At 39.2% G+C, this 14,710-nt stretch overlaps 2 protein-coding genes across 4 annotated transcripts in view; both read left to right on the forward strand.

Moving 5' to 3' along the window:
* The first annotated feature begins 53 nt into the window (after window positions 1–53).
* LOC138007482 (A-kinase-interacting protein 1-like) lies at window positions 54–4,963 on the forward strand. Its single transcript, XM_068854432.1, has 5 exons — window positions 54–204; window positions 846–974; window positions 1,135–1,215; window positions 3,095–3,199; window positions 3,864–4,963. Exons 1-5 carry the CDS (start codon window positions 193–195, stop codon window positions 4,005–4,007), a joined length of 471 nt encoding a protein of 156 aa, XP_068710533.1. The 5' UTR covers window positions 54–192; the 3' UTR covers window positions 4,008–4,963.
* A 7,138-nt stretch (window positions 4,964–12,101) lies between these two features.
* Window positions 12,102–14,710, forward strand: part of LOC138007485 (copine-1-like) — a 15,241-nt gene continuing 12,632 nt past the window's right edge. Inside the window, exons 1-3 of one of the 3 annotated variants that reach the window (XM_068854435.1) lie at window positions 12,102–12,241; window positions 13,754–14,074; window positions 14,542–14,710. The exon at window positions 14,542–14,710 is cut by the window's right edge and continues 238 nt beyond it. In XM_068854435.1, the coding sequence (XP_068710536.1) occupies window positions 13,766–14,074; window positions 14,542–14,710 (478 nt within the window). In that variant the 5' untranslated portion in view covers window positions 12,102–12,241; window positions 13,754–13,765. Of the gene's footprint in view, window positions 12,242–13,561; window positions 13,684–13,723; window positions 14,075–14,541 lie in introns of those variants that run through there. The other 2 variants (XM_068854436.1, XM_068854437.1) reach the window with 2 other exon arrangements.

Here is a 14,710-nt window from a genome sequence, read left to right on the forward strand (position 1 = left end):
ATGTTGAGTGTTTGAAAGTCTTCTTTTCTATTTTTCTTTTTTCCTTTGCTTTACTCACCCCTCCCTTCCAAGGGGATAGTTTGACCTTGCGCGGTTTTGCGCGTTGTATAACCTGTACGACGCGTACATCAGACGAAACACAGCAACGGAAAGAAAGAAAAATTTCACGCGGAGCAAGAAGTTTCCCGTACGATGCCCTCAAAGGTCAGTGAGTCGTGTTATACTTTTATACTGTAGTACTTTAAGTGATACATGTGCAAACCATTTCAGCTATCTCGCATTTCCTATTTAGCGTCAGGGTTTTTAGTGACTCCTTCGGTAACGCAATTTTGACTTAAGTTAAGCTTACATATCTGCTGAGAACATAGAAAAAACAAAAAAATCAAAATAATTTTATCCCGGCTTAAGATAGATTTCATGTACAAACGGAAACCAATCTTCTCACTTGATTGCTTTTTTGCTTTTTTAATGGTAGTACTGTTGCTTTTGGAGAATATAATTTTAAGACTTGTGTTAAAATTGAACAAACAGTTCCTACTTTTTATTTTGTATTTGCTCCATTTTATATTACCTGGGAAATGGAATTTCAGTGATCATAGCCTTCAACCTTTTTTGGCCAAGCATACGTCTAGACTCCCTAACCTCCCTTGTAGAGTCTGCTGCTAATTATTGTTTTACTGTCTAAATACGTTCCAAATCCCACACTATGCCCTTAGAACTGCTTTCAGAGTGGGAAAAATTGTCAAGCTGCCGCAGCACATCAACCAAGCCTGCGTCAGAATTTAAGCTTTGGAAACATCTGTTGAATAATGATTATTTTGCAACTTGTGGTTTGTGTATTTCAGGATGAAGATAGTTGGTTGCATTGTACTTTGTGTAGATCAGGAAGACAGGGTCTGTCCACTCTAAATAAGGCTTTGCTGAGGAAAGTTGAGTGGCCACCACAGAGAAACACTTCATTACACTCCATGGAGGTATTTAATCTGCCGTATAGTTTATCAAATTCAGTGGTGCTTTTCTCTTGTGTTGACCACAACAAGGAGAGGTACGTCTCATACTTATTTTTATCAGGGTTTGAGTTTTGGCGTTGAATTAAAAGGAGAGTTTATTGTTGGAATGTTTTTAACTTCACAGGAGCCAAAAGTTTACACCACCATAGAAGATGCCTTTGACACAGTGTTACAATATATGAATGTTACCAGTAGACAATGCAAGGTAAGCTTCTGAATTGAGCTACCTGGTAGTGGTAAGGGCTGGTTATTTGCTGGTATTAAAAACCGCAGTCCACTCAGTGCCTTAAAACACACATTCCAAGTCATTTCTCTTCGCCAATCATTAGTATTATATTTGGGATGTTCCGCATTGACAAAAACATTGTTGAGATGACAAATGTGTAAGTATAAACAATTTTATGACAAATTTAATGATTGAATTGTTTGTGGAAATTTTCAACTGTGGTGGAATTACCTCAAGTGGGTAATAAGTTGGTTGAGTATCAGACTGCTGTGTGGGAGGTCACAGGATAAAAAATCCGGCCAGACCTAAACTCAGGGTAGTGATATAACTTAGGAGAAAGTGCTGCCTCTGTAATGACATCTGCACATGGCTAGTCACTCTCTAGTCTTCTGGGATAAGGATGATAAACCATCGTTCCTGTCTCACAACCCTTCGTTAGAATAATTACATAGGTGATTATTGAAAATTCTCTGCAATGATTGGTTGCAAAATGGCCACAAGATGTTTTGTCGGGGTGACAGACGAAGAATTTGACCCATTGACTCCCAGGGGCTCCCCATTGACGAGTAAAATCGTCTGGCGTTAGACAGAGTTTAACCGTAGACCGGTTTAGGCCGGTTTGAGTGTCAAAGGGTGAATAATATTGTGTTACCAAAATGAATATTTTTCAAATAATCACATATGTAATTTATATATACTAAAACAATTATTCACCTCAAGCTCGGTGAATAATGTTCAGAACCCTGTGGGACGTAAAAGAACCCACACACTAGTCATAAAGAGTAGGGCATGGAATTCCTGGTGTTGTGGTCTGTCCTCTGTGGTACGTCCTGGTTGGGAGGGTAAATGCTCACAGATATTAGCCACACCATGCTACTTTAAAATCCGAGGGTAAAGAAAGATATGATAAAGATATATGATAACCTCTTCACAATCAGGTAGTTCTGCCTGCTACCAGGTTCTTATTTGAACTACTGTGGATGTGATCTATGTAATATTGTGTACTTCAAACATAGATGAATAAATTCAAATGCAGAGGTAACAGAAGTCCATTGCATTCCCTAAATGGCATTTCAAGGCTTTTCAGAGTAATACTGTAACTAGATTGTTGAATGTAAGTTACATGTATTCTGGTGATGTGGTAACTTGTTTGATTAAGAATTATTGAGTTTATATTAAGAATAAACATAAGTGAAATAAGTTTAATGCAATGTTTTGGTGTTGCCATGACATAATTTTCAAGTGACTAAGAGCGCTTTCTTTTTGTCAGAACTGGCTGGTCAGACCCGTCAGTTTGTAAAGAAAATGAAGGAATATTTGTAAATACTTAACTGTATACTTGTATCCATCCCAAGTATTCTTCTGGAGGAGTATATATCATCTTGAGGTCCATCCTCTAGGGGTGTTAAATTGAAAAAAAATTGAAAGGCATCGTAGAGACAGTCCTTCCATACTCCTGAACTGGCCGGTCAGTTCTGTCAATTGGAAAGCGTTCTAAGTTATAAGAGTGAAGGGTGATAGGTTTAAATTAACATATATTATGTGCAGTGTTTTACTGAATGCTATCCATGCAAAACTATTTTACTTACGTGTTAAGTACAACACTGCATATATTAATAATAATATTAACATATGCAGTGTTGTAGATTGTTTAAACCCATCACTCTTCACTTGTATAAATTACTAGTCACTTGAAGTTTTCATAGTTGCTTGAAAATGATTTCATGTAGACATCAAAACATTTGTTAGACTTATTTCGCATATCTTGATTTTTAAGTGTTTATCGAAATTTAATCCAGTTTGAATTCTTGAATGAGTATATTGGAACTAACTTGCACAATATCATTTCCATCCTTAGCGCTATTTTAACTGCAGGGCTAAAGAGGAATGTAATGCCCAGGATGACAACCATTGCAACAGATTCCATCAACAAGATTATAACTTGGTTCCTCGGCGACACCCAGTAAGTACATTTTTTAAGCTGTCAGTTCTCTTACATCTGGTGTGCTGCAAGACAAATCGCTTTTTTAATCAACTTTCTTTGACTGTAAAATGTACACTCACACTCCGACAATACTGAATGTCGTTAGGTCTGGGAAATAGCCCCAATTTGCTTTTATTGTCTCACTCAGATAGATCACTTGCTACGTATGATGGCCAATTTTAACATGCCATATTCTACAGTATGGCTGCCACAGAGTGTAGATTTTGTAGGATTCTAACATTCGTTTTTCACTGTGACCGGCCATGCATTTATGTCATGCATAAATTGGCTTGGCCCAAGCCGAGCCGATACCTTCTGAGAGTGGCCTGGGTTATGAACACAAAAATAAGTTCATGATTCTGTTGATCAGCAAAGGTTCTCTTAATCCACCATCCATCAAATTTACAGTAGCATAAGGCCTCACTTGATTTCTGTCACACATGCCACTGAGGACAACACCCATTTACAGTTAGTTATCAGTCCTGTTTATAAAGAAACTGGAACAATGGTGATGTTACTGTGAAACACACAAGCTCAGCTTTTTCTGCAAGTAATGCATTTTTGAGGTTGGTTTGTGTTCATCCATGGACAAATAAGGCACTTGTTTCTTTTGTTACTCTGACCTTTGAACTTTGCCTTCAAGCTTCAAAGAATGGAAGATGTGCAAGTAGAAGTAGCCCCTGGCAGTTATGCTGTGTCCGCTGGTCGATATGGTGCCCCTCGGCAACACACCCATATTGTCCGTTTGGAGCCTGGACAGACAGTGGATCTCGGGTTTTCTTTGTAAACTAAATTGTACATAAAAACTGATTTTGTAGGCTGTGTTTGGGATAATTCGCTGTGTTTCAAAATACCTGCCTCTTTCGTATTCTTTTGTTTGTTCAGTGCAAACAAAAAAGAATGGGGGTCATTTGGGAATAACTTGTATGGAGAGGAAAGGTATAGCAGGCTGGATTTGGAGCTGATGAAGATACAACCCAATTTTTTTATCAGTGCATCGCAATACCAGGTAGATTTGTAAATTTCTTATAGCTTTTAATTTTTATAGGTTTCTTGTTGTTTTTATCATGTATTCTGTCAAACATTTGTTGCTTCAGAGACGACGCATTTACAAACTAGACGAATGGAAATTTTGAAGATTATAATTTCTCGGTCAATACAAAAATTAATTTGTAGGAGCTAATTAAATTAATGATCTGGGGAATTGTTCGAAATAGATTGCAAGGTACTGTTATGAATTAATCAGACCAAAAAAGTCGTCCTCTTCACTTTTTCTTCATTAACTGTTTACTATCAACTGGCCAGGTATGCATCGCACCTAGGGTATATGGACGTCTAAAGGGCCCAGTATGTGAAGTCTGAAATGTGATCCGTTTGCACCCCTGCCCTGGTGGGCTTAGGTTGAAGATCCCAGGGTACTACCCTGAAGCAACTGTTGACATTTAAGACTTCAGGTGGTAGGGAGGGTTTTTGTAGCCCACTGCCCTGAAACGTCTGCAGCACAATAAGGGCCGACTTAGAGCCTTGCTTTTGTGTTCTTACGTCTACTAATAATATTTTAAAATTCCCCTCCCTCCTCCCACAAAAAAGACCTTTAGCTCCAATTTTACTCTCCACATCACTTTTTCTTCGTTTAGCCAATTAAGCTTCTAGTGGTACTGAGAACATTTAAGGAGGCATTAAAGGACATTATATACTGTTGTAATTTTATATGAATACATAGGGAAAGAAAATCTATTCCACAAAACTAACGTCTTTAAATTTTGTCCAAGCGGTCCGGAACGATTAATCGACTCTGGGAAAGGATTTTTCGGTTCCTTTGATGCAGTATGATCCAAGTGATCTTGGATCAGTGATCCTTTCTCGGATCATCCCAAAGGAACACACCCCTAGCCGATCGGACCGATCCTCCGTGTGTTCTTGAAACTGAGTCATTTCCCCGTTTTAGTTCCGACAGTCGTGTTCTTAAACAGCTTTTTAGTTGTATCAGGGCAGTCCGTGAAAGGCCTGTAGTCATTAAATGAAGATTAGTTTACAATAGGCCTTTTGCATATATGGTGCCTAAATTTGAATAACAATACTTTGTACATCTTTAGCCTCGTACTTATGTTTCTAGACAAAGGATTTTTCACAAGAATGTGAGGCTTAGGATGTACATTGCCATTTATGCAAAGGGTCTATGCCAGCGTGTACGAACTTGTATAGTTTTGTTATTATATGGCAAACAATTGTCAGGCGGAATGGAGCACTCTGATTGGCTGGTCTTTGTTTTACAGAACGGAACATTACCATGGAAACGGTCCGTTTCCGAATTTTTCTCTCTCCCGGGAAATTCAAGTTGAGCGAAACACAAAAAGCTTCAAAAAAGCGGAGTTTAAGTTTTTCATTACAACAATACAAGTATAACAAGCGGAATTTAGTTTTACATGTAAAAGGTTAGCGTTCAAAGCTCGCTGACGGAAGACGAAGGTTACGAATATTCACCAAGTGGAGAAGTGTCCGATGGCTAGAAGAAACGATGCCATATAATAAACAACTTACTATCCTCACTTGTTTGGGCCCTACTGGGGAATATTGGCCCTCGATCATTTTTGTATGGACCTTGCTGCGCTCGGTCCGTACCGGCACGACCTCGGGCCGATATTACCCAGTAGGGCACTCGCGCTCGGTTAGTAAGTACTTTTCATGAGCCGAACTTAAATCGAGTTTCGACCGACACAAATTAAGAAAACTGTATGTCTGTTGATTCAGACTTCGAACTTAATTGGCCGATCCACAGCCGTTCCTAATCCATTTCCCAGGAAAGCTATTCATTTTGTCAGCGGTTTTTGAGTGAAAGGCAAAACATGATAATGGTTTATGCATTAAATTAGACACGTGCATAGTTCGATTCTGAATCAAAGCCGATCCGCAGCCGTGCTAAAACCGAAATAGCCGTTCTTCATGATTGACTCAGACGCCGAACTTTTCATGTACTTCAATTTATTAAGTTCGGCTCATGAAAAGTACTGCGTCTGAATCGGGCCTAAGAGTTTATTAGTATATACCAGAAACCCATAAGAGTTGAAACGTGTAACGGCCCCTTGTGTGCTGGGAAACAAGCTTCTGAATATTCAATTTGCTAAGTACCATATTTGGAACAACAAGAGCGAGGGGTTTCCAAATATGGTACTCAGCACTGAAACATTCAACCAATAAGTTCGCACTGAATATTCGGAAGCTGTGAACGGGCGTTACACGTTTCAACCCTTATGGGTTTCTGCATATACTAAAACAGTTGATAGCGTTGAAGGTGTGCTCTGATTGGCCACTCAAACACCGAATATCTCCGAATATGTGGATTCAAGAACCAATCCTAAATACAGTAAACACCCGCATATAAGAACACTGATTTCAGGTTTCAGGCTGATCGTGTTCTTATTTAAAGGGTGCTTAGTAAGAAATCAGCCTGGAAGTGTTCTTAAAATATTCTTACAATTGGTTTCACAAATACTTCAAATTGTACATTACTAGAGGTTTAATTGACATACAAGCCTGTTTAAAATATATTTCTAAGTTTGTAATGGTCCTGAATACCATAATTACTTTGATCACTTACTGTACTGTACTTTTTCCTTATTCTAATGTCATTTCCCTTTATATTAAGAACATGTTTTATTTATCAGGCTGACTTTGTTCTTATTTATATGGTGCTTTATTGGCCAAATTTCAGCCTGATGTTCTTAATCCACTTGTTCTTATATGCGGGTGTTTACTGTATGTTTCTTTTTCTTTGCAACTGTACGTATGGTGTTTCTCACGTAAAGCCCCGATTTTAATCCTATTTTACGGACAGATGGCAACTGGCGCATTTCGATAAACGATCCAGTTCGGTTACTAAGTTCTGTAAAAATTACCTTTGTCACGTAGTGACGAGGGCAGTTGGTAAATTGCATCGAAAGCCTTCCTTAGTTCGAAATACACATCCCATGTAATTTTTTCGTTTAGCCATTGCCCATTTCCATTCGTAAAGTCTGCTTACGAGCCTGAAAGGCCCATCAGGCCGGCGCTTATCTCCGGTTTCTTTCGCATGAAGCGACTAGGAGTATTTCTACTCCCCCCTGGATGGGATGCTAGTCCATTGCAGGGTAACCCCCAGCATTAACTTCGCCGGTATCCATTTATACACCTGGGTGGAGAGAGGCACCGTGGGAGTAAAGTGTCTTGCCCAAGAACACAACACAATGTCCCCGGCCAGGCCCCGAACCCGGATCACTCGATCCGGAGTTGAGCGCCTTGACATTAATTTACATTAATGGAGAAGAGTAGAGGTGGATTTGGAGTAAGCGAATTGTCCTGATGATGTTATGCAAGTTCTTGAATTTTTGAGATAACAGGTGATATGTGGATTGGCCTGTAATTTTTCCTGTCAGTTTGTATGCCACCTGTGAATTTCAGTTTTAATTCTTACATTTTTAAATTTATTTTCAAGCACCCCAAATTCGAAGAAAAAGTTTATCAGCAGTATAACTATTAATCTAGTGAAGCTATGATCTTCGCAGTTGTGAACGCAATTTTTGCATAAAGAAGCCTGAAAAATTCTGGACTTCATCGGGGTTTGAACCCGTGACCTCGCGATACCGGTGCGACGCTCTAACCAACTGAGCTATGAAGCCACTGACGTTGGGAGCTGGTCATTTGTGGGTTCTAATGTTCCCGTGAGGAAAGAATCAACGCAGTTCATATATGATCCATTTCATATATATCATTTCATCGTTGATAACTATTAATATTTGCCGGATAGAGTGGCCAGCAGTAGTCTCAAGTACCTTCGTATGTCAGCAGGACCTGGAGTTTTTGATGGGTTTAATTGACTTAAGTACTTTCAAACCTCCGTCAACCCTTTTTCTTGACAGAATGTTCAGGCCCGTTTAAACGGTTTTAACATTTGCTTCAACGTGCATTCAACACTTTATTGAACCAAATCTTCGGTGCGTTTGAACAGGTCGTCCAACATTTTTTAAAGCTTAAGAAATGTTGAAAGCTTGTTGAAGCGTGTTGAATCAAGTTTAAATCGATTTAAACTTTCAATTCAACATCGATTCAACTTTTCCTTTGTTCTCGAAAATGTTGAATGGTGTTGGAAGCCGTTTGAACAATCTGTTAGAACAAACGCATGCGCACATCATGCCGCAAAAGTCAATATGGCGTAGTTTATCTGGACGAGAGAGATTGGTTTCTAGTTCTTAGTTCCTCGCAATCAAATTTCCCGAACTTGTTGGCGAAATGTTGGAACCGTGTGAACGGGTTTTTGCGTCCAACATTTGCCCAACATGAATCAGTTCAACTTTTGTCGAACGAACGTTGGTCAAATGTTGAAACCGTTTAAACGGGCGTTTAGTCTCGAGGCCCCAGTTGTTCAAACGATGGATTAACACTAGCAAAACCAATTGAGTTTATATCCAGTGGATAGTGATTTATCCGGCAGATAGCACTATCTATCCTTTGAACAACTGCGGCCTGGGGTTTTTGCGTAGGAGAGCGTTGCCTTCGTTACATTTGTAACCAGGGTTTAACAGGCTTGGTACTATGGTGGTAAAGTAGCCATTTAACGAGTTTGTTAATTGAGCGGGCTCAATAACTTCATTGCCCGGGGCGGGTACTCCCTTATAAGGGCTTAATGGGGACGTGCGTCCAGCCAGGGTATGTTTTTCGGGATTTTTGTCTTAAACAGGGTATCGAATTTATCATTTTTTGTCTTAATCAGGGTATCGATTTATCAATTTTTGTCTTAAACTGGATATCTTTTCTCTAATATTGACTTCCGTTGACTTTGCAATTGATACCAGGCAAATTAAATTTCCATTAATTACACAACAGGAAAGCCACACAACTTGTAACCGCAACTTTTAATCTATTATAACAATAGCCCGGTAATCGATTGTTTATCAGTTTACAAAAAAAGGGTTTCCTGTTACTCCCAAAAAAGCGGGCAAAAAAGGTGGGTAGTAAACTTTAATTAGCAAGAATAAATTTAATACCAAAACTACTACTGGTGATAAAATGAGTCCTTGTCTTAAACAGGGTATCAAAAATCGGAATTCTGTCTTAAAGAGGATAGGAATATCAGCGATATTTAGGGGTATACCATGAGGGGCCGCGCCGCACCTCCCCACCCAGGGTTATATCGAGTACATGCCCCCCCCCCCCCCCGGGCTTCATTGTCACGTACCCCTTGTTTTTCAATGCTCGCCTCTCAGAACCCCTACACCTTTATAGTGTATTTATGGCCAATTATAGACCTCATCTTAGTCACTTTCGGGTGAATGGAGTTTTAGCGACCCCAACTTAGTCACTTTCTATTCATGCATAGACCCTACATAAAGCCTTAAAGTTTTAATTGTAATTTCAAAACGGAATTTAATGCAACTAGTTAATATTAAATCAACAGGGCTACATTTCTTTTTGTAAATACTTTTGTTACCGCGAATCTTTCCATTTTGAAATCCTACTACCCAGAATTGTCTTCCCCCCAATATCCCGACAATTTGCGACCCCATTTAATAACTCTGTCGAGAACTCTGTTGAAAATGAAACCCCATTATAGTCAATCCGGAGTTTCTCCCTAGTCCACCATGGCCCTCCCAGAGGACTCCATTTTGAATTTGTCGATTCAGCTTGAAAAAGTTAACCTAACACTTCTCACGTTTCGTGCTGTGATAAGCCTGTGTTTATGACTTTCGGTTGTTTTTATCAAGACACCATACACGATAAAGTGGTCTCTGGATGCCAGATCTTTTGAAGAGATGTGGAGTGGATGTAATAATCAGGTCACTTAGTGGACTGCTTGTCCGGCGTATCCTTTTCACGGGTAATTGCTATACAAGTAAAATTGTTTCAGATGGTTTTATTGTAGAAATATATGTATTACACCTTTGTGTTTGTCGATAAATATTGTTACTAAGGTCGCCATTTAGTTCACCGAGTAAAACCACGTCTATTGTTACGATTCACATGTATGTTATTGGTTTATACAGTAGACGTACCCAAATTAATCCAGGGGCACCCAACGACCAATTTGTTGTAAAATGTATTCTTATTTATACCCCAGTTAATGAAAATAAATGTTATTAAGGCATTTTCAGGTGTTTTTTAGTGTTGCTGGGAAAACATGATCTGTTCCTTTTTTCCCAGCAAGACACAGGAAATTTCCCAGCCAGCTGATCAAATTAATTTCCCAGCCAGGAATTCCGCGCCCTTTCAAATCCCTCCATCCAAAACGACCGAACAAAAGCGACAAAACCTGGACAAAACAGGTTTTTTCCGCAAGTGCAATCACTCTGACCAGCCGTTGTATGTTTGTGACTACTCTGTGGGAGAGGGAAGGGGTTCTTTTTTTTTTTTCTTTTTTTTTTTTTTAGTCGTCCTCAGTCTTCACAGTTTCTACAGCCAGCTCGGGTTGAAATGCTAGAAAAAGTCAGTAATTCCCAGGCAAAACCTCTATCAATAACAAAATTTCCCAGCCAGCTAATCGAAACATCTGTATTTTTGCCAGCCAGCAAGATTCCTCTGGGGAACAGATAATGTGAGGAACAGATTCGTTGGATGCCCCTGTTAATCTGTAGGAACCCCATGTCCACAACGAGAAAGCGGCAACAAGATAAACTCGATATACGCTGAACTGTAAACCTGAATAAAGCAAAAAAAAAAAAGACCGAATTACAAAGGACAAAAGGCTGAAGTCAAAGTCGATCGATACTTACATTTTTTTCGTGCCTTATTCCGCTAATAACGAATGAAAGGTTGTCTGACAATCAAAATCGACCATGTGCTCTCAAACCTCCAAAATCTTTCTTATCGCGACAGGGAAAAATGAACCTGGGGAGACGTCATAAATGACTCACCGAAATGTCTTAAATTAACGAAATGTTGTATGAAACAAGAGGCAACGGATAGCCTCCTTTAAGTTCACAGTATTTCAGTAGGTTTTTTTATGTTAAAATGTCTTGGTAAATATCCAGTTTGAATTCCGTATTCCGAAGTCCACAGTCCACATTCCGTGATACAATGGTAGGGTTAAGTGCGATCAAAGATATTTGTTTACTTTTAAAACTGTTGTTAACGGCATTCATTCCAATGAAAACAAGAAAACAGATTCTTTGCAAGTCTCTACGATGATACTTAAAAATATTTAATACTTTTTCTTAACAATACTGGAAGAATTATAAAATTACGATATCTGTTACAGAGTCATACTCATATTTCATTGCATTGCGTGCAAGCAAAACACAAAAACTCGTATCCGGTCCTGCACACAGTTCTTTAATACATATTTCTCCGTTACCCCGGCACGTAGTCTTCCGTGGTTTAGTGGTCATCGCGATTGCGTCTGGAAGGAAGGAAGAGATGCCTTCTACGTAACCTTCTACGAGGCTCTACGAGACAGAGCAATGCGCGACCTGGAAAAATTAAGTCCAAAGTCCAAAAACGGAGTCGAAAACTGTACTTTGAATCATATATTGAACTGCGGATATGAAATCAATTGAAGCCAAGATCCTCGCAGTTATGAAAGCAATTGCGTAGAGAAGCCTAAAAAATTCAGGAGTTCAACGGGGTTTGAACCCGTGACCTCGCAATGCCGCTGTGACCCTTTAAACAACTGAGGCACTGAGCTATGAAGCCATTGGTGTTTGGAGCTGCTCATTTGTGATTTGTACCTCCGTGGGACCTCTTATCAGTAGTATGCTATTGGATCGTTCGAGAGAAGAGTTATTGATCGATGTGAGAGACGGTTATGTCTCTAGGGGAAAGGTCTTCGATTCTGTTGTTTGTTAAAGTGCTACTATGTACTCCTTATTCTTAGCTCAACCGCAACGGATGGACGCGAGACGCCTGGGAACTAGAAGCATAAAACTTGCTTGTCACGCTGGCATTTCAAAGAGAGAAACCTTGAAAAGGTTGCGGATTTGCGACCTTTTTTCTACTTTTGTCTAGAGTGGGTTCAAGGCAGTCAACGTGGAATGCAAGCATCTCTGTAAAGAAGTGAGTGAAGGAGTGAACTTTTCTGAGTCTCACGTTTCACAGTAATCGCGTGTGTTCTACTGAAGAGAAAATTTGAAACTTCTTGTTGTCGTTCAAACTTTGAAAGTTTTTCCTTAAGCCTGGTTCTCATATGCCGCCTATGTATCTGCGACGTAGCAGCCGCTACCACCTGGAATACTTCTCAGACGAATGAGAACATGCGCCGCCGGGCAAATGGAGCCATCGCAGAGCTTTACCGTCGGCATGCCTGCGAAGTTGAACTCAAATCAACTTCGCAGGCATGCTGGCGGTAAAGACTGAGATCGCCAAAAAATCCGGCGACGTTCTGTTATCATATCGGAACAGTATCCCAGGCAGTGCCGGCGGCCATATCGCAGGTGCTTCGGCGTCATATGAGAACCAGGCTTTAGTGAGGTCAAGGTAAGACACAAGGCATTGACCATATCGATTTCGGATTTTAAAGGGAAAAAGCGCAGGATCGGAATCGCCAAATAATCGCTTATGTGCTGTGTTTATAATTACCCGTCTTATGATTGCCTGAAGACATAAACACAACGCCTCACCTTCGAAGAGACATAATTGAAAACAGTAATTATATCGACTTTATCTTTACGAGGAAAATAAATTTCTCTTAAAAAGCTCTTGTTTATCCAAATATCTTATCTAAATGTATGTTCAGTTCTCGTTTGACGTGATTTAGAAGATCGATGCAAGCGCTGGTCCAAGAATATTAAAATAAATAGAAAAGAGATTTCATCTTTTGTTAATGACATGTTCATCTGTTACTTAATTCACTGGTGTTATCGAAAAACTTGAAGTTGACATCTCCTCGCGGTACTAAATTTCCATATCGTCCAGAAGTTACTGACTATCCTTCATGAAACAATGTAAATGCCGTTTACACATTCTTTCATCTCTAAAGCTAAAAAAATACACCGTGAAGACAGCAAACTATGTGTTAGCTCAGTGTGTACAGAGTACCTGCATCGAACCAAGGATCTTCGTGGTAATGAAGCAAAACTTCTAATAACTCATACAAAGCCCCACAGAGCAGACAGCAGAGACATTATTAGTCGCTGTAGATGTTAAAATATTTAAGCCGCACTACATGCATAAATTAATAGCACGAAATATAAGAAACTAAAAAATAGACCCCGAAAAAGCAAACGCATCGGTGTTTAATTTCCAGTAAGGTAAATAATCTGTTAATTGTTTCAGGTAATCGTTATGGAAAATAATTAATCGGTAGCAAGAAAAAGCGAAATTTTTTGGCCCTCGTCTTCTAGTCTAAATGAGGGGGCTTGAAGGAAACAGGTGACTTCTTGTAAAATGAAACCGGTGCTAATGTGATGTTAACTATAGCAATGTTGGGTATATTAATACAATTGCTTGGAAAAACGCAAATTCATTCTCATTGTACTTCAAACACTGAGAACTAAAAGGTTTGACTTCGCTGATTTGTTTTGTAATTATTTGTTTTAGTGAAGTTAATCTGTTGCCGTTTTTGGTCAGTTTTAAGATGTTATGGCACTAAAAGAAGAGAAAAGAAAGTCGACGCCATGTTTGAGGAATCACCAAGTAGCTGCTGAAGAGCATGCAAAAGCTCTGAATTTCAACTCTAGAGACGGACGCATGGTACAAAATCATGGCACTTTAAAAACGAACGCTTTTCAAAAGAAACGCAAAATAGAATTGTTTGTAGAATGCACCGACCTTGTCTTGTTGGATTCATGTACCAAAAGTGACCCAATGTGTGTGTTGTATGTCAAAAGGCTTGGTCAATGGATGGAATACGGAAGAACGGAATCCATACCAAACTGTTTTCATCCAAAGGTACGTTCATTTGTATTACAAATTGCAGTGAATTCAGTTCTCTCAGTTTTATTATTTCTTAGTAACGAAGCGAGCCTTGTGTTATTGCAAGAATCGTCTGTTTTCATGCTAAAAGATTTACTCTTTTTCAACCAGGGTATACCGACACACACCAATCCGCGGCAATTATCGCGGTGAAATGCTTTGGTGTCCGTAATAGTGGCAGTTTATCAATGTTTACCATGTAACTGTTCCTATTTTTGGAAAAAGTGACATTTAATTTTAGTGTGAAAACCCCTGTAGTGTAACAAGAGAACGGTCATGGAAACTTTTAGTGAAGCGTTAATTTTGACTTCCAGTAATTTATTCACTGACCATTTAAATTAAGAATGCATTGTCAATTTTGAACAGGTGTTACCTTGACTTATCTAATTCTTATATATTTTACTCCGCGATTATTGTCATGATATGAATCTTTTCCCCTTTAGTTTGTAGAAACGTTCATAATTGAGGCCAACAAAACAGTGAACCCAAGACTTCGCTTTTCAATTTTCGATCTTGCTAACTTCACTTCAAAGGACCTTCGTAAACATGACTTTATTGGTTCGTTGGAAATTGAACTTGAAACACTTTTAGAGTCGGAGAAAAATTCTTTGA

Source organism: Montipora foliosa, chromosome 6 (assembly GCF_036669935.1).
Source record: "Montipora foliosa isolate CH-2021 chromosome 6, ASM3666993v2, whole genome shotgun sequence".
NCBI classification, from domain to species: Eukaryota; Metazoa; Cnidaria; class Anthozoa; order Scleractinia; family Acroporidae; genus Montipora; species Montipora foliosa.

What these genes read in the sequence shown, in the direction of transcription:
- LOC138007482 (XM_068854432.1), top strand. An exon ending in CTTCATTACACTCCATGGAG is followed by an intron (nt 975 to 1,134) that starts GTATTTAATCTG and finishes TTAACTTCACAG; the next exon opens with GAGCCAAAAGTTTACACCAC. An exon ending in TGGTTCCTCGGCGACACCCA is followed by an intron (nt 3,200 to 3,863) that starts GTAAGTACATTT and finishes TTTGCCTTCAAG; the next exon opens with CTTCAAAGAATGGAAGATGT.